The 21,501-nt window shown below is 39.4% G+C and overlaps 1 protein-coding gene across 1 annotated transcript in view; it reads right to left on the bottom strand.

Annotated features, from left to right (window-relative positions):
• Positions 1-21,501, bottom strand: part of Cage1 (cancer antigen 1) — a 52,094-nt gene that overhangs the window by 21,946 nt on the left and 8,647 nt on the right. The window contains exons 4-7 of the mRNA XM_042687138.1: positions 17,905-18,431; positions 14,043-15,086; positions 4,949-5,089; positions 2,179-2,289 (exon numbers count right to left, since the gene is read on the bottom strand). Of these exons, the coding sequence (XP_042543072.1) occupies positions 2,179-2,289; positions 4,949-5,089; positions 14,043-15,086; positions 17,905-18,431 (1,823 nt within the window). The remainder of the gene's footprint in view (positions 1-2,178; positions 2,290-4,948; positions 5,090-14,042; positions 15,087-17,904; positions 18,432-21,501) is intronic.

The following is a 21,501-nucleotide window of genomic DNA, read 5'->3' as shown; positions in this document are numbered from 1 at the left end:
AAATAACTTAGCTTCAGCAATTAATAGCTACTGGTTCTCCCCTCCAGTTATACAGTCTGCCTTTGAGCTCCTTGCTGTGTGTCACGAGGCAGGGATGCCCCTGGTGCAACAAAGGGAAGGCTGAGCTGGAATATCTAACCCACAGAAAGCCATTGTGCTGCTGTTGCCTTCACACAGAAACTGTTCTGACTGAGCTAGTAGAAGTCATCCAGAACAACCATAAAGACATCTGACCAGACCCACCACCACTGAGGAGGCAATGGCTAGGGTTCAAAATCTGCAGCTCACATCGTAGAGAGGAGAAAGGCAAGGTCTACAAAATTTAACATTAATTGGGTTAACTGTATACTGGTGAGCTTCCTATACATAAGAATAATACAAATTGTCATTCAAAACAATTCGTAGTTAGATGCAGGTGGCTCATACTTGTAATCCTAGCTACTCAGGAAGCTGAGATATGAGAGTCAAAGTTCAAAGACAGATAGGGCAGGAAAATTCAGAAGACTCTTATCTCCAATTAACCACCAAAAAGCCAGACATGGAGTTGTGGTTCAAGTGGTAGAACAATAGCCTTGAATCAAAAACCTAAGGACCATGCCCAGGACTTGAGTGCAAGCCCCAGAACCAGCACAAAAAAAAAAAAAAATACAATTCACAGCTAATGATATGTCAATCATATCATTTACATTTCATTCCCATTTTCTCCATACCCCTTCAAATTATTAACTTTGTATCATATAGTCTGTCAGCATTTCAATAACATAGAGAAAGTAACCCAAACAATATAAAGGTCTGAAACTGCATTTTTGTAACATCCTCATTTGGACTTAGATTTGAAAGACTGTTGTAGAGAAGTGGAGGCGGGCATTTCCTGTGTGTGACAGGGCATATTTCTTGGTCCTTCCCCTAAGATTAACTAGAACACAAGGTTTCCCCAGATATCTGCAACATGTTTTCCATTCAGAAAAATTCACAGTTAGGAATCTGGACCCAAGAGTCCAGATTTCAATGTTTTATTCCCTTAGCCCCATAAAATTGTCATTTATGTATTCCTTTCTTAATTTTGTTTCTCAATATCTATATTTCCACATCAAAAAGGGATAATTGAAACTTCACTGTCAACTTGATTGGATTGAGAAATGCCTAGGACATCTGTAAAGCACACTTCTAGAGGTATCTGTGAGAACACTTCAGACATAGATAGTGCTCTAATGAATGGGTTGATCCCATTTGATGGATTCATAATATAATGGCTTTATTGAGAGGTAGTGAAAGAGATGTAGGAGGTTGACCTAGTTTTGGGGTAAAGGTCATGGGGATGTGTTCTGGAGGGGGGGACATTATCTTGCCTAGACTGGTTCTATATTTTTCTTCTCCACTTCAGCTGCCACGAGGTGAACAACCTCTTATACCATATATACCATATACTCTGGCCGCTGTGATGTTCTGCCTCATGATAGGCCCAGAAACACAGAGCCAAGTGACTTAGCAATCCAAAATTGTGAGCTAAAATAATTCTCTTAAGTTGTTTATGTCAGATATTTGGCCATGGCAATACAAACGTGACCAACACATCGAGGAATGGATGCTCTTGCACTTCTTCCCACCTGAGAAATAAAATCACTTTTTTTCCATTTTCCCATTATGAATGACAAAGTTTTAAAGCACTACAGCAATACTAAACACTGTTGTTGGGTGCTGGTAGCTCACACATGTAATCGTAGCTACTCAGGAGGCTAAGATCTGAGGACCAAGGTTCAAAGCCAGAAAGAAAGTCCATGTGACTCTTACCAATTAACCAACAAAAAGCTAAAAGTAGAGGAGTGGCTCAAGTGGTACAGTTCAGCCTTGAGCAAAAAAAGCCAACTGACAGCTGGAGGCCTGAGTTCAAGCCCCAGTAACCATACAAAAAACACATAAAACAACAAGACAAACAAGTAGTGCCATTAGTGAAAACATAATCACTCCAACTTTTCTGTAGATGCATAAGACCTTCCATTACCATTACATTCTCAGATGATAAAACAAGCCAAATGTTGAATGATAGATCTACTTTATGAGAGGCATAATCAAACTAATCTGATCCCCCCTAAAACATTTTTTAAATGAATCCACATTTGAGGAGCAACTTTGACTATGTTTTTTCACTAAAAAAATTTAGAATGAAATATATAGTACCTGTTTATCTAACTCTTTCTTCCTGTGCTGAAAGTTCTTCAGTTTTTGCAGCATTATGTCACTAACTTTCTTATTGTCTTTGAAATGTTCAGTATCAGGATTGCTGATGTCCTAAGGGTAATAGTTGGAGAAAACAGATTGAAAGATTTTCTGGGACATTAAAAGGAGGAAAGAGAAGAGGTAAATAAAACAAATTTCCCTTCTGAAGTAAGTGGCCAGACCAAAGGAGATAAAATCATACTTCTCTCTGCTTGAGATACTAGACCTACAGCACTCCTATGTGTCTGAACTTGAATTCGCCTGCCTCTGGTGGGTGTGTTAGAGAACAGACAAGCAGATCACATTTGTTTGGAATTTGATGTATGTTATCACCTGACAAGGCACTACCATTAAGAAGTCTAGTGGAGGAGCAATAACCCGTAAGTTAGACTGAATAAAGGAGAAATCTAAGCAAACAAATGTTGGAAGGAGTTGTAACAAAGAATTTGTGCTTTACTTTCAGATCTTTAAAAATAAAGTTATGTGGTTTGTGGATTACCACTTGTTGATCTGTGTATGAAACACTTAGCCTGGTTTCTGGAACTCAACAAACAATAGTGTTGGATAACTTTTATTTAAAAAAAAACACAGACATAGGATTTTCCTTGGATCAGAAACATGGAAAATCTATGCCCCAAATTTCAGCTCAGTTACAAAAAGATAAAAGAAATGTACAATAATACAAGGGAAGAGAAAGGATTATGTGAAAACCTGTCAAGCACACACATATCCTTTCACATGCATTGTTAAATGTCAAATAAAGTGCTTTTGGGGGCTGCACAAAGTTATCATCACTATTTAAGTGTGCAAACTGAGAATTATTTGCCAAAACACACAGCCAGGAAATGGCTAAGTCAGGATTAGATCTTTGTTTTTTTTTTGTTTTTTTTTTGCCTATTTTTTTTTGCCTCTTCCCTTCCTTTTTATTTTTTTTTTCTAACCTCCTCCCTTTCTTTTTAATGTTCTGTTTATTTGGTTTTTTTTTTAAGATAGGATCTCAATATATAGTCCAGGTTGGCCTGGAACTCATGATCTTTTCCTACCTCCCTAGTGTTAAGATTACACATATACACTCTCACGCTCACTCAGCTCCAATATTCATTTTCATTCTACAAACATACATTGCAACTTTATCCCAACCCTATTAATATGAATAATAAGAAGTTCTAGTCCAGTCAAGGCAAAAGTAGTGAAAACAGGTTGGAAATGTGGCTTAGTGGCAGAGTGCTTGCCTAGCATGCATGATTTCCTCAGTTCCACATAAACAGAAAAAGCCAGAAGTGGCATTGTGACTCAAGTGGTAGAGTGCTAGTCTTGAGCAAAATAAACTCTGGGACAGTGCCCAGACCCTGAGTTCAAGCCCTAGGAGTGGCAAAAAAAGAAAGGGAAGGGAAGGGGAAGGGGAGGGGAAGGGGAAGGGGAAGGGGAGGGGGAGGGGGAGGGGAAGGGGAAGGGGAAGGGGAGGGGAGGGGAGGGGAGGGGAGGGGAGGGGAGGGGAGGGGAGGGGAGGGGAGGGGTGAAACCCTATCTTAAAAAAAGGACAAAATATAGGGGCTGGGAAGGTGGCTCAGTGGTAGAGTGCTTGCCTTGCATGCATGAGGCCCTGGGTTCGATTCCTCAGCACCACATAAGCAAAAAGAAAAAAAGCTGGAAGTGGCACTGTGGCTCAAGTGGTAGAGCGCTAGCCTTGAGCTGAAGAGCTGAGGGACAGCACCCAGGCCCAGAGTTCAGGTCAAAATATAGGGGCTGGGAAGGTGGCTCAGTGGTAGAGTGCTTGCCTTGCATGCATGAGGCCCTGGGTTCGATTCCTCAGCACCACATAAGCAAAAAGAAAAAAAGCTGGAAGTGGCACTGTGGCTCAAGTGGTAGAGCGCTAGCCTTGAGCTGAAGAGCTGAGGGACAGCACCCAGGCCCAGAGTTCAGGTCCCACGACTGGACCAAAAAAAAAAAAAAAAAGACAAAATATAGCTGGGGGCTGGGGGCTCACGCCTGTAATCCTAGCTACTCAGGAGGCTGAGATCTGAGGATGTGGTTCAAAGACAGCCTGGGCAAGAAAATCGGTGAGAATCTTATCTCCAATAAGCCATTAGAAAACAGGAAGTGGTGTTGTAGCTCAAGTGGTAGAGCGCTCTCCTTGAGCTGAAGAGTGCAGGGACAGTGCCCAAGCCCAGAGTTCAAACCCTACAACCGACCAAAAAAAAAAAAAAAAAAAAAAAAGACAAAATATAAAATGGCTAAAAGTGTAGCTCAAGTGGTAGAACACTTGTCTAGCATGTGCAATGTTCTGGGTTCAGTCTCTAGTAGTATAAAATGTGTATGTGGGAATTAGTTGTTGAAGGAAAACCGTAAGAAGCAGCAGCAGGCAAAAGGAAAGATGGATTGGTTGATTTAGAAATCTGCATTTTTGTCTTCCACTTCTTTACTTCTAGGGTATAATTCTGACGAACTTTATAGCCTCTTTAGGTTTAGTACAGCACTCTTCCACCTAACGAATCAGATTTTTTTTTTTTTTTTTGGGGTCCGGTCGTGGGGCCTGAACTCTGGGCCTGGGCGCTGTCCCTCAGCTCTTCAGCTCAAGGCTAGCGCTCTACCACTTGAGCCACAGCGCCACTTCCGGCTTTTTTCTTATGTGGTGCTGAGGAATTGAACCCAGGGCCTCGAGCATGCAAGGCAAGTGCTCTACCACCGAGCCACCTTCCCAGCCCCAACGAATCAGATATTTTAAAATCACCTGACATGTAAGAAGTCTTGCCACTAGGGTCAGAAGACTGTGAATTTTGGAGGTCTGCATCTGCAGGTTCTCCCTCGCGCTTGAGGAGTTCATGCTGTCTTCTTTACAATTCAGGCACAAATTGGAAGACATCTTTGTATCCTACAGGTACAAGATAAAGAACCTGAATTACCTCTTAAGTAAAGTCCTAAGTGAACTAACACTTAAAAACTCTCAGCAGTGGCTCTCGACCTTTTTTGGGGGAGGAAAATTTTATACGCTTAAAAATTACTGACCACCCCAAAAACCTTTTGTTCATATAAGTGAGAGCTACCAATGTTTTCCACCAAACATTTCATTACTGTAATTCTGATTTTTTTATATTTTTGGCAACAATAATAAGATAATAAATTTTCTCTGAAAGAACAGTGAATAAGACAAAGAAATTCACAAGGGTTGATAAAAGATATTTGCTGTATTTATAAACAAAACAAAATAACAATGCTATGTATATGCCATCAACACAAAAACAGAGTTCCTGAAGAACAACTCAAAAAGCTAAGAATCAAATTACTATATTATCTAGCAACACCCCTACTAGGCGTATATCCAAAGGAACATGTGTCACCATACAAGAGGCTGATACACACTTGTGTTCATTACAACACTATTCACAATAGCCATGCTATAGAAAAAATCCATATGCTGTATGCCCAGTGACTGTGATCAGGAAAATGTGGTACGTATACACGATGGAGTATTCTTCAGTCATAAATAATAAAATTTTGTCATTTAAAGGGAAATGGATCCAAGGGAAACTTTAGATGATGATGTTAAGCAAGCTAGGTTCAGATAAACAAAGGTCGTATTTTCTCTCATATGTGAATGCTAGTCTTTTCCCTTACCACTCCCTAGCCCCCGCTGCAGTTGGTCATGGGGCTTGAACTCAGATCACTGTCCCAGAGTTCCTGCACTCAAGGCTAGTGCCCTACCACCTTGAGGCATAGCTCTGCGTCCAGTTTTCTGGTGGTTAATTGGAGATAATAATTTCATTGCTTTTCCTGCCTGGGCTGGCTTGGAACTGTGATCCTCACATCTCAGTCTCCTGAATAGCTAGGATTATGGGCATGAGCCACCAGTGCCTGGTATGAATGTTACTCTTAACAGATAAATACAGGTTTGTAATTGTGACACTGTTTGAGGGTATGGGAGGAAGGAAAGAAAAAAATGCCAGAATTTAAATAATACTAAAATACATTGTGTCTAGAAATGAAAATAGGAAAATGAAGTCACTGAAATAGGGATTGTGGGGATTGGGAAAGAGAAAAATTAATGAGGGGTCAGTCTGATGAAAGTACTATAAATGCATGTGTTAAGTATTATGGTAAAACCAATAAAAACAATAGTATATACTAAAAAAAAAAGAATGATGGGATTTTTTTTTTTTTTTTTGTCGATTGTGGGGCTTGAACTCAGGGCTTGGGCGCTATCCCTCAGCTCTTCAGCTCAAGGCAAGCACTCTACTGCTTGAGCCACAGCGCCTGGGCTGGCTTTGAATCGTGATCCTCAGATCTCAGCCTCCTGAGTAGCTAGGATTACAGGAGTGAGCCACAGGCACCCCACTTGAATGATGGGAATGTAAAACAGGTTGTTTCTAGAGTGTAGTCACTAGTGAGAGTAGGTAAAGCAAACTGAGGGTGAAAAAGGGTGAATATTTTACATGCATGTGTGAAAATGGAACAACAGTGCTTGTTGAGATTGGTTTGGGAAGGAGGAAGAAGAGTAAGGGAGAATGACAGGGTTCTCATCAAGGTATATTGTATGAATATATGGACATGTAAAAATGAAACTTCCTTGTATAAATAATGCTAATTAAAAATGTGGGAAAGGTCTGGAAAGGTGGCTCAGTGGTAGAGTGCTTGCCTCGCATGCATGAGGCCCTGGGTTTGATTTCTCAGAACCACATAAGCAGGAAAAGCCGGAAGTGGCACTGTGGCTCAAGTGGTAGAGCACTAGCTTTGAGCTGAAAAGCTGAAGGACCAGCGCCCAGGCCCCAGAGTTTAGGCCCCACAACTGAAAAAAAAAAAAAAAAAGAAAGCAGGGCTGAATAGAATGCTGACCCAGCAAGCAAGCCAAGTTAGCATAAGGCCCTTAGTTCAAGCACTGGTATGGCCAAAGAGAGAGTGAGAGAGAGAGAAAAGGGGGCCAGGGACAGAGAGCAAGCATGCATGGGGAAAATATACCTGATAATAAAGTGGGATTGAGAGAGCTTCTCTGAACTATGTGTGGGAAATTAATTTTTTTGAAAATTCTTTAAAAAATTTTGTTTTTGATCAGTTGTGGGATGAACTCTGGGCCTGGGCACTGTTACTCAGCTCTTCAGCTCAAGGCTAGTGCTCTACCACTTGAGCCACAACACCACTTCTGGTTTTCTGAGCAGTTTATTGGAGATAAAAGTCTCACGGGCTTTTATGCCAAGGGTTGGCTTTAAACTGCAACCCTCAGATCTCAGCCTCCTGAGTAGCTAGGATTACAGGCATGAGCCACAGAGAATTGTGATGTCTAAGATTTAGCATCAATAATCACTGAAGGCTCTATAATTAAAAATAAATCTTAAGTTTTGGAGGTACAAACCATAAGACCACAAGTTCAAACTTCAATGCCACAAAGAAAAAACACTCAAATAATTTTAGTATAATGGATTGTGATTTGTATTTTTTGTTTCTATGAGAGTTTTGACCAAAATACTTGCTTTTGGTTTACTAAAATTAAGCAATGAGTTATTTTGAAATTTTACTTTTAGACCTGGGAGAAGATGGTTCAAAGTCACTTGTTTGTTTTGTTCTTGTTTTTTGTTTTTGCCAGTCCTGGGACTTGAATTTAAGGCCGAGGCACTGTTCCTGAGTTTCTTTGGGCTCAAAGCTAGCATTCTACCCCTTGAACCACAGCACTACTTCCAGCTTTTTCTATTTATGTGGTACTGAGGAATCGAACCCAGAGCTTCATGCATGCTAGGCAAGCACTCTACCACTAAGCCACCTTCCCAGCCCTCAAAGTCACTTGTGCTCATAGTATTGGATGCTACTTTCCCTTATCTTGCATGAAAAGGATCCAGGGACACTTAAATAACTTGTTTCACAGGAAGAAAACCTTCTAGTTGCCTAGGTTTCTTAAACATTTATAACACCGACTCTCATGCTCTAGTTTTTCCTTGAAAGTCAAACACTGCAGCGGGCATTTAAAAACTAGTAAACACCCCTTTGCCAGTGCCCATTAAAATGACACATGTATGGTAATGTAATTTTGAAATTTCTGAGAAAAAAAAGTATCCAGTATGTGCATTGTACACGCTTAAATGTGTTATTACACCAGCCAAGACTGTTGACCTGAAAACCTGACACACACAGAGCCTTTCTCCAGGGTTGTAATTGTCCGTCGTGTGCTATAAGAACATCTCTTGTGAATGTCGATTCACAGATTTCAGAGAGCAGAGTGTCTGTGCAGTGTGCGCACATGTTCCATGTGACAGCACAGGTAGAAGGGTATGGGAGACTGATGATGGCTGTATCCCACACGTAATGTGGTTTCCCCAGTTATCACTCTTCTGCTTTTCAAGTTCCAAATTATGCTTCATGTGATTCATAAACTTCACTTTTTTTCCAGAGCTTTCCAACTTCTTTAAAGGTTGTGGAAGTCTTCTGTTCTGGCTGTCCATCTTCCTCTCCATGGCCACAGTAGAAGTCAACAAATAACAGGGTCAGATTTCCTTTCTTGGGACTGAAGTCTTGTTTGACTTACTAGGTTTGAAAAGTCCACTTTTGTCCGTCTATGTTCCCTATCAAGATTTAAATATTGACTTGAAACGGCCGTTGTCTTTTGAAAAAGCTGTTGGAAAAAGTGCTCCACTCGGACATGGCCAAGTGAAGCACAAATACGGTTTGAGGGTAGATTTTGCTGAGGATTCACCTTGTAAAAAAATCCTGGAAGAGTCAAAGGTGAAGAACGACTGTCGTTGAGTTCAGGCCTTGGGGGATTCATGCTGCTTTCTTCACATATGGGATGTTGCTACTTTGCTACACAGGACTTTCATTCACAAAATCTACTCAAAGTACTGCCATGAACTTGAAAATGTAACCAAAGGAAAACATAATCCTGAGGACCTAATATGTATGGCTGTGGTGAATTATTTTAATCATCAAAATTAGACAAAGGCTTCATAATAACAGGGCTCTCAATCTTGATTCCAATCCCAATGCTGTTTCTGAAATAGGAAGCATATCATGTAGGCTGTGTTCTGCAAGCAGTATCTTTTCTAAGGTGACCAGACTTTTTCTCCTTGAACATGTACCTGAGGTGACCCTTCACAATTTTGGAATGACTAGTTTTGAATTAGACGTTACCCTGACATAGATCAGCTCAGCATTCTTTTATCTGTTTGTTGGGTCTGTTAAACACTTTTGTAGTAATGGCTCTTGTTCTTCCTCACTTAGTAAGCATGGTCGATCCATTTCCCTTTTAAAAAAATTCCTGAAGGGTGTGGCCACAACTCACAACTCACTGGGGGCTAGCTGACTGTCTTCTTGGAAGGACACCTGGGAGGTATATGTGCACTGTCACTGGCCACTAGAGAGCACCCAGAAATCCTGCGATTCAGAATACTCCTGCTCATTTCTCATCAGGGGATCAAAAGTCTGGGGAAGACTTTTCTCATGAGTCCTTCTTAGGATCTTCTTCCAGCAGAGAGAACCAGCCTTTTTCACTAGCCTTTTCTCCCAAGAGGAAAATTTTGGTCAGAGAAATTTTCATAAGGAGATAGCTGCTATCTATCTTAGGGATCTAATGAAATTGGATTCTAGGAATAGGAGAAATTTTCCCTCCTCTTCTTTTTTCTTCTTTGTCATGGGGCCTGGGTGCTGTCCCTGAGCTCTTCTGTAAGTGTCCTACCACTTTTAGGTACAGTGCCTGTTTTGGAGATAAAGAGTCTCACTATCTTTCCTTCCTGAGCTGGCTTTGAACCATGATCCTCAGATCTTAGCTAAGATTACAGGCATGAGGCACCAGTGCCAGGCAATTTTTTATTTCAAGCTAAGGAACCCTTGCTGAATACCAGTGGCTCACACCTATAATTTAGCTACTGAGAATCTCAGTTTCAAGCAGGCCAGGCAGACAAATAAAATAAATAAGCAGTAAAAAGGCAGGTGCTAGTAGCTCACTCCTGTAATTCTAGCTACTCAGGAGGCTGAGATCTGGTGATTACAGTTTAAAGCCAGCTTGGGCAGGAAAGTCTAAGACTCTAAGCTCTACTAAACTACAAAAAAAGCCAGAAGTGGAGCTGGCTTAAGTGGTAGAGCACAAGCCTTGAGCACAAAAGCTCAGCAACAGTGCCCAGACCCAGAGTTCCATTCCCAGCCAAAAAATAAACAGTAAAAAAAAAAAAAAAAAAAAGAGCTGGGAGTGGAGGTGTGGCTTAAGTGGTAGACTGTCAGCTGTGAGTGAAAAAAACAAGCACAAGGTCCTGAGTTCAAGTCTCAGTATTAGCCAAAAAAGGAGCCCTTTTTGTTTTTGAGAAGTTGGTCTGTCTTGAGTCTATATTTTAGAGAAAAGTGGGTACATGGATCCAGGTTTCTCAAATGCGCACTAAAACTTTTAAGAAGCTATTTCAAGGCAGGTGAAGTCCAGAAGTTCAATGGCATCCCTGTGCTGCCAGCAACTTATGGATCCTAAGGCACTCCATAAGCCACTCACAGACCCTGAGCTTTCCTCAAGCCAAGGGCACTGCCAGCAATGGCTATCAGTGTTTGTGAGTTAGGAATTATAACTCCGAATGCTTTGGAATGGATGGTTACTAAGTTGGCTATCAATCTATTATGTATCAATATAACATTTTAATTAAAACGTGTGTATGTGTATGTGTGTGTATGTGTTTGTATTGTGTGTATATGTGCTGACCATGGAACTTAGGGCCTTGTACATGCAAGGCAAGTGCTCTGCCCCTGAGCTAAACCTCTAGCTCATTTTGTAAAATATGGTTGAACTATGAGAGCTAAATTCTCATATTTGCTTCTCAACTTCTATGAGGGCAGTTAGGTTGCCACATGTCACATAGCTTCTAAAGAACCGAGCTGTACACTTGGGAAACCAGCCTCCCAAATAGTTGGGATGACAGATGTGTGCCACCATGCCTAAGTGGCAATAATGCAATACTATCTTGTTTTTCTTTTCTTTCTTCCTTTCTTTCGTTCTTTCTTCTGGTTCTGGGACTTGAGCTCAGAGTGTAGGCACTATCCCTGAGCTTTTGTGTGCCAGGCTAGCATTCTTCCACTCAAGTCACAGCTCCACTTCTAGCTTTTGGTGGGCAACTGGAGATAAGAGTCTCGGAGACTTTCCTGCCTGGGCTGGCTTTGAACTATAATCCTAGGTCTCAGCATCCTGGTTATCTAGGATTATAGGCATGAGCCACTGACACCTGGCAATAATGTATTCCTATGAAAGTATTTTTTCAAACAGACTCAAGATGGAGAGGTAAGCACCAGTAGTTGGGGGGAAGGGCTAACAGAGTAATAAGGATGGTTTATTTGGACATATGAAAATAGAACAATGAAACCTGGTGTAATTTTGTTTTGAGGAGGAGTTTATAAGGGAGAGTGATGAAAGGGGTGAGTTGAGGGGATACACTGCATCTACATGTGGAAATTTCACAGTGAAACCAACTTGCATAACTAATGTACGCTAACAAAAAATACTTTTGACCCCCACAAGATGGTCTCAGACTATAATTTGAGGAAGTGAACGTAGAATAAGTAGAAAGCAAAACTCTTTAGTCAAGATTTAAAAAGGAACTTGATTTGAAGGAAAAAACTACATACTATATTAAGCCTCTAATTCATTCAGAAGTTACTGGTTGAAAATTTATCCTAAGTGAGTTAGGAGAACATCTTTGGTGAGGTCAACTGTTCTCAAAGTGTGATCCCTAGAAGAGGCGCTGTGGCTTAAGTGGTAGAGCGCTTGCCTTGAACTGAGGAGCTCAGGGACAGTACCCAGGACCAGAGTTCAAGCTCTACGACTGACAAAAAAAAAAGTCTCACGGACTTTTCCTGCCTGGGCTGGCTGTGAACCACTATCCTCAAAGTGTGATCCCTGATGAATCAGAAACATCAGTAAGACCTGGGATCTTACAAGAATTATATGATCTTGAGCCCCACCCAAGACCAACTGATTCAGAAATTCTGGGGTGGGGCCCAGCAGTTTATGTGTTAACATGTTCTCTAGGCCATATTGCCACAAGTCCAAATGAGAGAATCACTGGTTTAAATAGTCTTTAAGAGATTATCCTTAGCAGACCTTAGTTTTTTTTTTTTTTGAGGTAGGGATTCACTACATACCTCAAGTTGGCCTTGAACTCAAAATCCTCCTGCCTCAGTCTTTGAAGTGTTAAGAGTATAGGTGGGAACCACGATTCTAGGCTGATCTTAGAATTTTTAAAACATGAAATATTGTTCCATTCTTTCCAAAGAATCATTAAAATTGTAATTATATACTTGGAAACTATTCACACTGATTACAGATCATGTGGGTCCACTAAGGACATTTTCTAGGCAATTTGACAGCTTAAATTATAACAAATGTAGGGGGAAAAAAACCTTCTAGCTTAAATTAGTTTTTTTTCTAAGTAGTCAGAGTTAATAATATTTTCCTATGCTTAGTTAAGATTCATATACTTTAAGGCAGACTACTGCCTGCTTGTGGAAATTATCCCTTTCTACATGTGCTTTCAAGTTCTTGGCTGTAAAGCAAAAAATCACTTGAAGCATAGAATTTAAAAAACGGAGCCAGGCACCTGTGGCTCATACCTGTAATCCTAGCAATACAGGAAGCTGGGATCTGAGAATCACAGTTTAAAGTCAGCCCAAGCAGAAGAGTCCATGAGATTCCATTTCCAATTAAGCAACAAAATGCAGTCAAGTTGTAGAATACTAGCTATAAGTAAGAAAGTTGAGTGAGAATGGTCCTTAGTTCAAACCCAAGTACCAACACAAAACAAACAAAACAAACAACAAAAACCTGCTGCCTCTGTAAACATACTAATATGAGGAACTAATGTAGCTTTTTAAAATATTTATCATTTTATAAAACTTTTATAACACAGGTTTGCTTTGCCTTGCAAACCAAATGTACAATTGCATCACTAAGTTTATTGCTAAATAAGATTGTCAGTCTCACTTAGAAAATCCTTCCTCAAAGAGAACTTCGTTGAGCCAGGTACTTGTGGTTCATGCATATAAGCCTAGCTGCTCAGTAGGCTAAGATCTGTGGATCATGGTCCAAAGCGAACCTGAGCAGGTAAGTCCTTGAAATTCTTCTCTCCAATTAGTCACAAAAAGCCAAAAGTGGAGCTGTGGCTCAAGAGCACTAGCCTGAAGCACAAAAGCTCAGGAGTAGTGCCCAGGCTCATAGTTGAAGACCCAGGACAAGAAAGAGATGGGGGGGGGGGGGGGCGGGGGGGGGGAGGTCTCAGAGGATTGGGGAAAATTCCCAGGTTGCCACTTCAAGAAACCAAGAATTATTCATCATTAAGGTGAATAACCATGAACCAAAAGAAATTTATCCAAACTAGTGGAGAAATTTTCTATTAGTTTCTCTTTTTGTTAGTAATTCTTTCTACAAATACTGTATTAAGTATGGCATGTGTTGAATTGTTTATCACCAGACTACTAGAAACTTTTGGAATTCTATTAGAGATTAAGAATCTGGGGGCTAGGAATGTGGTTTAGTGATAGTGTGCTTGCCTAGCATGCATGAAGCCCTGGATTTGATTCCTCATAACACATAAACAAAAAAAAAGCCAGAAGTGACGCTGTGGCTCAAGTGGTAGAGTGCTAGCCTTGAGCACAGAGAGGCTCAAGGACAGTGTCCAGGTCCTGAGTTCAAGCCCCAGAACCAACAACAACAAAAAAAGAATCTGCATGAAGAACTGAAGATATGGCTCAAGTGGTAAAGCACCAGCCATGAGTGTGAAAAGTTGAATGAGAGCTGAGTTAAAGGCCCAGTATCTGTACAAAAAAACTACAGGAGGAAAAAAAGAAAGCAAGCAAGCAAAAGAAATCTGCATCAATACCTTAATAATACCTGGTTCCATGACATCCTCTAATTGGCCCATTAACTGAGACATCTCAAATTTAGGGACACGATTTTGCTCCCCACACCTTCTAATCTGTTGCTGAAGTTCTGCATTTTCATTTTTCATCTCATCAATATGCTGCTGAAGTTTTGCACTCTTAGCCTTTTCATGTTCACATGTGAATAGCAAATTTTTAACTTGCATGATCAACTTCTCAACTCTTAATTTCAATTTCCGTTTTTCTCTCAGGCTTTCTTTTTCCTGTTTCTGGAACTCCGCTTGTAAAGTCAAGAGCTCTTGTTCTCGGGTCTCTTTTTCCCTTTCTAACAATTCCAAAGCAGAAGTAGTGGCCATCTCTAATTCTCCTTTAAGTTGTTGCAGGCTTTTGATCTCTTCTTCTTTCTTGTACAAGGTTTTGTCCATTTCTATACACTGATCTACAGAGAGGTTTTTCTCTTGCATTTCAGCAAGGAATCTTTCCTGTAAATGAAGATAATTAGCCTTCAGCTTTTTAAACTGGAGTTGTAAAGTTTCCTTCTCTTTCTTGGTCTCTTGAAGATGTTTTTGTGTGTCATTGAAAATCTCTTGCAAATTTTGCAATTTCTTGTTAGTATCGCTCTTTTCTAGCATTACGTTGTATTTGTCTTCAATTAATTCCTCAATATTCTCCTTTAGTTTGCTTATGATATCAACAAATGTCTGCTGTTTGGTGATCTTCATCTGTAATTCTTTCACCTGCTTCTCTAAGTGCTCATTCCTATACTGGAGGTCTTGGATCTGCACGAGCTGCTTTCTGTTAGTATGTTTTAATTTTTGTAAGACTTCATTTAAAGCCAAGTCTTCTTCCAGAGGCCATAAATTTTCAATGTCTTGCCCCACGGCAGGTGTCATGCAGTGTTTTTGAGACGCTACACCACTCCTGGGGTTGCCTACTGGAGACCAAGACATGGCAATCCCTATGCTTTTCACACCTGCTGATGTCACTTCTTCCTGGTGACTGACATCCCTGGAATTCTGTATTTCTTTTGAAGAAACTTCAGTCTGTAAATTATAGTGAATAAAATAAATGTGAAAGAGTAGAGAGGGTTGGGAGCTCAGGAGTCAGACAGAGCTGAACCCTAGTTTGGTTTTCTCAGCTACTAAATAATAATATCACCTACTTTCACTAATAATAACTACTTAACAAAGCATAGTAGCTGAAAATATGTACAGATCCTAACAGCACAACAGAATAACCAGTAGGTATATGATAAATATGTAACATTCACAAAAGATGAAGTATCATTTGATATTCTCCATTTTCTATGATACTAACTTTCACGATGCTTTCTTTGATTTCAAATCAATGAAAACAAATAAATGTATCAATTGCCCTATAGACTACAATGGCTTTTCTGATAAAATACTTTTAAAATTTCTTCGCCGAGACCATTAAATCACTATGCTACAACTCTATGAACATTAACAGACAGGTAAGCCTCATGGTTGACTTTGTGCCCACCATACAGGGTTTTTGGTGGGGAGAGGGTTAACAAATGATATTAAATTATGACATGAAACCTTGAAATAAATATGACATTAAGCACCCAGTAAGAGATATCATAAGAGTAATAGTAGATTAATTTAGATAGCCAGCTTTTACATTTTTAATGATTTTTTAATTGCTCTGGGATTAAAGCAATCTTATTGAGGCCTCCTAGACTCCAAGATGACTGACCTATGGCACCTCTACATCCTTATCAACTATAATCTTGTTTCCTGAAACCCTGTTGTTGTTTTTTTTCAAACACTGGGCTTCTTTCAAGTCCTAGTAGGTACCATGATTCCAAAACACTCAGAGGGTTTGCAGATGCTATTCCTCATGCACAAATCACTCACCCATTCTGAATTACTTATACTGTAAAACTCAGCTTAATGATCACTCTTTCTTTTTTTTTTTTTTTTGCTTATGTGGGTGCTGAGGAATCGAACTCACAGCCTCATGCATGCAAGGCAAGCGCTCTACCACTGAGCCACCTTCCAGCCCCAATGATCACTTCTTTTGGGAAGTCTCCCCAGACTCTCTGACCAGGCAAGTATCCTGAGTGTGGATAATCAACTGACTTTTATAAAGCTCTTACCATTATTGCATGTGTACATGTACTGTGTGATTACTTGTCTCTCTCCTCTACTAGAATGTTATTTTCATAAAGAACCATATATTTTCCATATATTTTCTTGTTTTCTTTTTAACCCGTATATAATCAATACTTAGCAAGGGACCTGGCACATAAGAGATGCCAAAATATTATTGCTATTGATTGACTGAAAAAATGACTAAATGCAACAGAAAGAAGAAGGTACAATCTTAAAAAATTGAGTAGAGATTTTACTGTTTCCTTGAGAAATCAAGATTGGGTAAATGAACTCTTTCACATTCTGCCATCTACTTCAAAAGAATAACTAAAAACCTCTGCTTATATCTAAAAATGAAACATAATAGCTATACCTTTTCTTATTATTCACATATTGCAAATGTAAAGAAAACTTGAATTATATGTACTTGTCCATTCCAATTCTTAGAGATTTTTCTTGATTTACGGAGTATAGAACTTATATTGTTGATATCTTCAGTGCTTTTTGAATTCTACATGTAAGCCCATAATCAATAAACCATGCTGAGTGCTGGTGGCTCACGCCTGTAATCCTAGCTACTCAGGAAGCTGAGATCTGAAGATGACAGTTTGAAGCCATCCCAAGCAGAAAAATCCATGAGACTCATCTCCAAAAAACTACTTAGACAAAGCCTAAAGTGGCACTGTGGCTCAAATGTTAGAGCACTAGCCTTGAGCAGAAAGAGGTTCAGGGACAACACCCAGGCCCTGAGTTCAAGCCCCAGAACCAGCAAAAAATAAAAAATAAACCAAAAGATAAATGAATTTTTTCACTTCAGAAAAAACTTTGATTTTTTAATTTATCCACACAAAATAGTAAGATCTCAAGCTCATCAAATAGTTTAATCAACATCTTCCTCACATATTCCTCTTCTTATTTTCCCCTCATTACATATGATCTTAGTTCCTGAAAGCTTAACAAATATAACAGCTTTAACAAATACAAAAACATTATATTCAACACACCATGTATATGCTAGGACATATAAAAAGATGACTAAAGAGTTCTGATCTGCATAGAACCAACCATTGGTAGAGCTCCTGCCCAAAATGGACTTGAATTAGAAAAAAAATATTTGAACTGACTAATCTCTCAGAATTAATTTTCTTTCTTTCTTTTTTTTTTTTTTTTGTCGGTCATGGGGCTTGAACTCTGGGGCCTGGGCACTGTCCCTCAGCTCTTCGCTCTTCAGCTCAAGGCAAGCACTCTACCACTTGAGCTACAGCGCCACTTCCGGTTTCCTGGTGGTTTACTGGAGATAGGAGTCTCACAGTCTCTCCTGCCCGGGCTGGCTTTGAACCGCAGTCCTCAGATCTCAGCCTCCTGAGTAGGTAGGATTACAGGCGTGAGCCACCAGCGCCTGGCTCAGAATTCATTTTCATCAGGGAGATACAAATTAAATACACTTTTTGTGCCATTCTTGGAGCTTGAACTCAGGGCCTAGACTCTGTCCTTAAGCTTTTTTGCTCAAAGCTAGTTGTACTATTTGAGTCACAGCTCCACTTTTGGTTTTTCGGTTGTTAATTGGAGATGAGTCTCACAAACTTTTTTGCTTGGTCTTGCTTCTATCTTCTATCCTTAGATCTCAGCCTCCTGAACAGCTAGGATTACAAATGTGAGCCACCATCACATGGCTAAATATATGTTTTTAAGACATCTTTTCCCTTTAATATTCCAAGGCTTTACTCATTATTGATAATCTTACCTCCTCTGCTTTATAATTAACTCTCAGATCAAGCAGTTTAAAGCTATTCTTATTATAAAATGCATTTTCAACATTTCTGGGGAGACTTCCTTTATCTAAAGAGTCGTGGAGCTGACTAGTGTTGACAGCAGATTCCTTGGCAGTACATTCAGCCTTTAAATTTTCTGTGAACTGTGGTGTCTCTTTATTGCAGTAGGTTATAGATGGATTTCCAGGAGACTGGTTGATACAATTATGAGCAGGTTGGTCCTTATTTGTTGACAGGGAAGTTTCCATTGGATTTTCTTCCTCAAGTGAATCTTGCTTTGTATTGGTCTCTTTTGCATAATGATACCCATGGTTTCCCAATTCTGAGTTCTCTGTATAAGAAAGGCTTTCCATAATATTCTGAAATGTTGTCGTGTCATCATAAAATTCTTCTATCCAGTGAAATTTACAAATGGGTTCAAATTGTCGTGAGGAAGAAATGCTGGAGTTAACTGGCTCCATTTGTACATTCTGTGTGTCATTTCCAATGCTGACATCTCCTTAGAAACAGAAAGGAGGAAATAAGGATAAGGTTGACCATAAATCTATGTGGCAACTTATATTTAAGAAATAAACTATGAAAGTCTTCTAAGAATTACATATTATTTTAACCTTATTCATTATATAGAATTTAGCATGGCTTGTGCTAGCAAATGAAACAAAGCAACTCTTTTTATATGGAAGGAAGAAGTCTCCAAAGGATTGCCACATAAAAGTATGTGGTAGTATATGCCTATAATCCAAGCTATTTAGGAGGCAGAGGCAGGAGAACCAAACTTTGAGGCCAGACTATGCAAGGCTGGCTGGATCTTATCTCAAAAAACAAAATATAAGGACTGGGTACAGGGCTCAAGTGATAGAGTGCTCTTCTAACATGCTCTAGGCCCTGGGTTCAATCTCCAAATACTACTGAGGGTAAGGGTTAGCGGTTGAAAGCACATTATGTATTATCCTGCTCAAATACAATAAATTCTAAGAGAGCTTCAAAGTTGTTTTTGCTGTAATTTTGAAATATTTTAAATTTAAAATATCTCAAAAGATTATACAATTATAGGATATAATACTAAACACAAACCTGTTTAATTTTTTTTTCTTTTTGTGCTGGCACTAGGGCTTGAACTCAGGGCCTGAGTTCTTACTCAGATTTTTCCCTCACAGCTGGCACTCTACCACTTGCAGCTCACCTCCAGTTTCAAACTTGCTTATCTTACTTAAAAAAAATCCATTGAGGAAAATGTTAACATCCCTATTTTTACAAATCAGGAAACTGAGATAAAGCAGATATTAAGTCACTTGCTAAGGACTCATATCTGCTAAGCAGTACAGGTGATATTCTAGAATATTATTTCTAAATGCAATGCTGTACCATTTCTCAATATGGCAAAGAATCCAGGTTATCTAACACATGCTTAAAACATCAGAAGAAATTAAGACAAAATGAAACAAAATGTTATAAAATGGCCCACTTTTCTAATTTTCATCTTCTGCCTCTTTAAGCATAACTACTATATGCATTCTTCCTATTTATATTTTTCAACTTTTACTAGCCATTTATGTACCCCAAATACTATACATCAGGTTTCTAAACTATTTTTTTGTCAGTCCTGGGGCTTGATCTCTGTGCTTGCGCGCTGTCCCTGTGCTCTTCAGCTCAAGGGGAGTGCTCTACCACTTGAACCACAGCACCACTTCTGGTTTTCTGGTTGTTAACTGGAGATAAGAGTCTCATGGACTTTCCTGCCTGAGCTGGCTTTGAACTGTGATCCTCAGATCTCAGCCTCCTGAGTGGCTAGGATTACAGGTGTAAGCCATCGGCACCCAGATCTTTTTTTAAGCCTTTCATTAGGTAGTTGTACAAAGAGGTTTTAATTAAATGTCAGTTTATGAGTACAATTCATCTTGATCAATGTCACCCCTTTCATCATTTTCCTCTCTCTCCCAACCCTACCCATCACCTCCATTTTCCTTTTTCACATACATACATTGAATATTATAACTACATTTGCTCACCTTTTCCCTCTTCATTTGTCTAACCCTCATCTCAACCTACTTGCTCATTTTTGATTCAATAATGTCTCAGTAATTTTTTCACAGAATCTTAGAACAGCAGCAGCAAAACACCTAAGAGTTCCACTTAATTGGGTAAGTCCAAACAAGTTAGTATTTATCCTGTCATTAGCTCTTTGAGAATATACATGTCATATCAGGACTGTTGGCACACACCTGTAATACCAGGACTTGTGAGGTTGAGGCAGGAGGATCACAAAAATTCAAGGGTAATTTGGACTAGACAGTGAGATCCTGTCTTAACCATAGCAACTACAAATGAGTACCATGTATTGTCTCAATCTTGGAATCAGATAAAACAACAGCACAATACTTCTTTATTCTACACTGATTTTCACGCAGCATTTACTTTTTTTTTTAATCACAGCAACTTCTAAAAACCTGCCTTTGCAAATAAAGGCATCATAGAAAGGGTTATAGTATAAATTATTAAAATAGTGAGCTGCTTTGAGCTGTTAGTTTATGGAGTTTGTCAGATATCTGATCTTTGAGATGTTCTCAAGTTTCAAATTATCCTTGTAGCACCCTAGGCAAACTACAAATACATAGATGATATTTTGTAAATTTTTACATAAATAGCATCATTATGCCTATCTATGTAAACAGTTTTACCCAGCATGTGTAAGACTCTGGGTTCAACTCCCAGCACTACAAACAAAACAAAACAAATGAAAAGGTCTTTTATTTCACTTAAAATTTTGCTTTTGAGACCTAGCTATATATATACAGGTAGATCTAGTTCATTGTATTGAGAGATTACACATTATTCCTCTTTTATTTAATATTCCTCTTTTATTGACTATTTAATATTTTTCTGATTTTAGTATTAGAAATAGCACTCTAGCAAACATTCTTACACACATTACCTTATACACTGGATATGAAGGCTCCAGGTATGTAATCTAGAAATGGAATTTCTAAATTACAGAAAAATACTTACCTTAAACTTCACTAGATATTGTAAAATTGCTTCCCAAATTGATTGTGTTAATTTATATTCTACTAATAGCATAAGAATTTTTATGTTTTACATCTTCCAGGCATGTCAAATTGATATCTACCAAATGATATTTTAGGGGTGGAGTATACCTCTCTCAAGTGGTATACTCTCTCTCACCTAGCATGTGCAAGGCCTTGGGTTCAATCTCCAGTACAACAAATTAAATGCTACTTTGTCTTTTCTTTGTTCCCTTCCTTCCCTTTCTCTCTCCCTCCCTTCTCCCATCTCATTTATGCCAGTACTGGGACTTGAATTTAGGGCCTGGGCACTGTCCTTTGGAGTTTTTGGTCAAAGCTGGCCCTTCTACCACTTGAGGCAAGCTCAACTTCTGTTTCCTTGTTGCGTGTGCGTGTGTGTGTGTGTGTGTGTGTGTGTGTGTGTGTGTGTGCGCGCGCGCGCGCGCCATCCTGGGTCTTGAACTCAGGAGCTGGGTACTCTTTCACTTGAGTTATAGACCACTTCTTGTGTTTTGGTAGTTTATTTCCTGCTCTGGTGGCTTGAAC

The sequence above is a fragment of the Dipodomys spectabilis genome, unplaced genomic scaffold, assembly GCF_019054845.1.
Source record: "Dipodomys spectabilis isolate Male_0828 unplaced genomic scaffold, ASM1905484v1 ptg000104l, whole genome shotgun sequence".
NCBI lineage: Eukaryota > Metazoa > Chordata > Mammalia > Rodentia > Heteromyidae > Dipodomys > Dipodomys spectabilis.
This window is presented reverse-complemented; position numbering and strand designations above follow the sequence as displayed.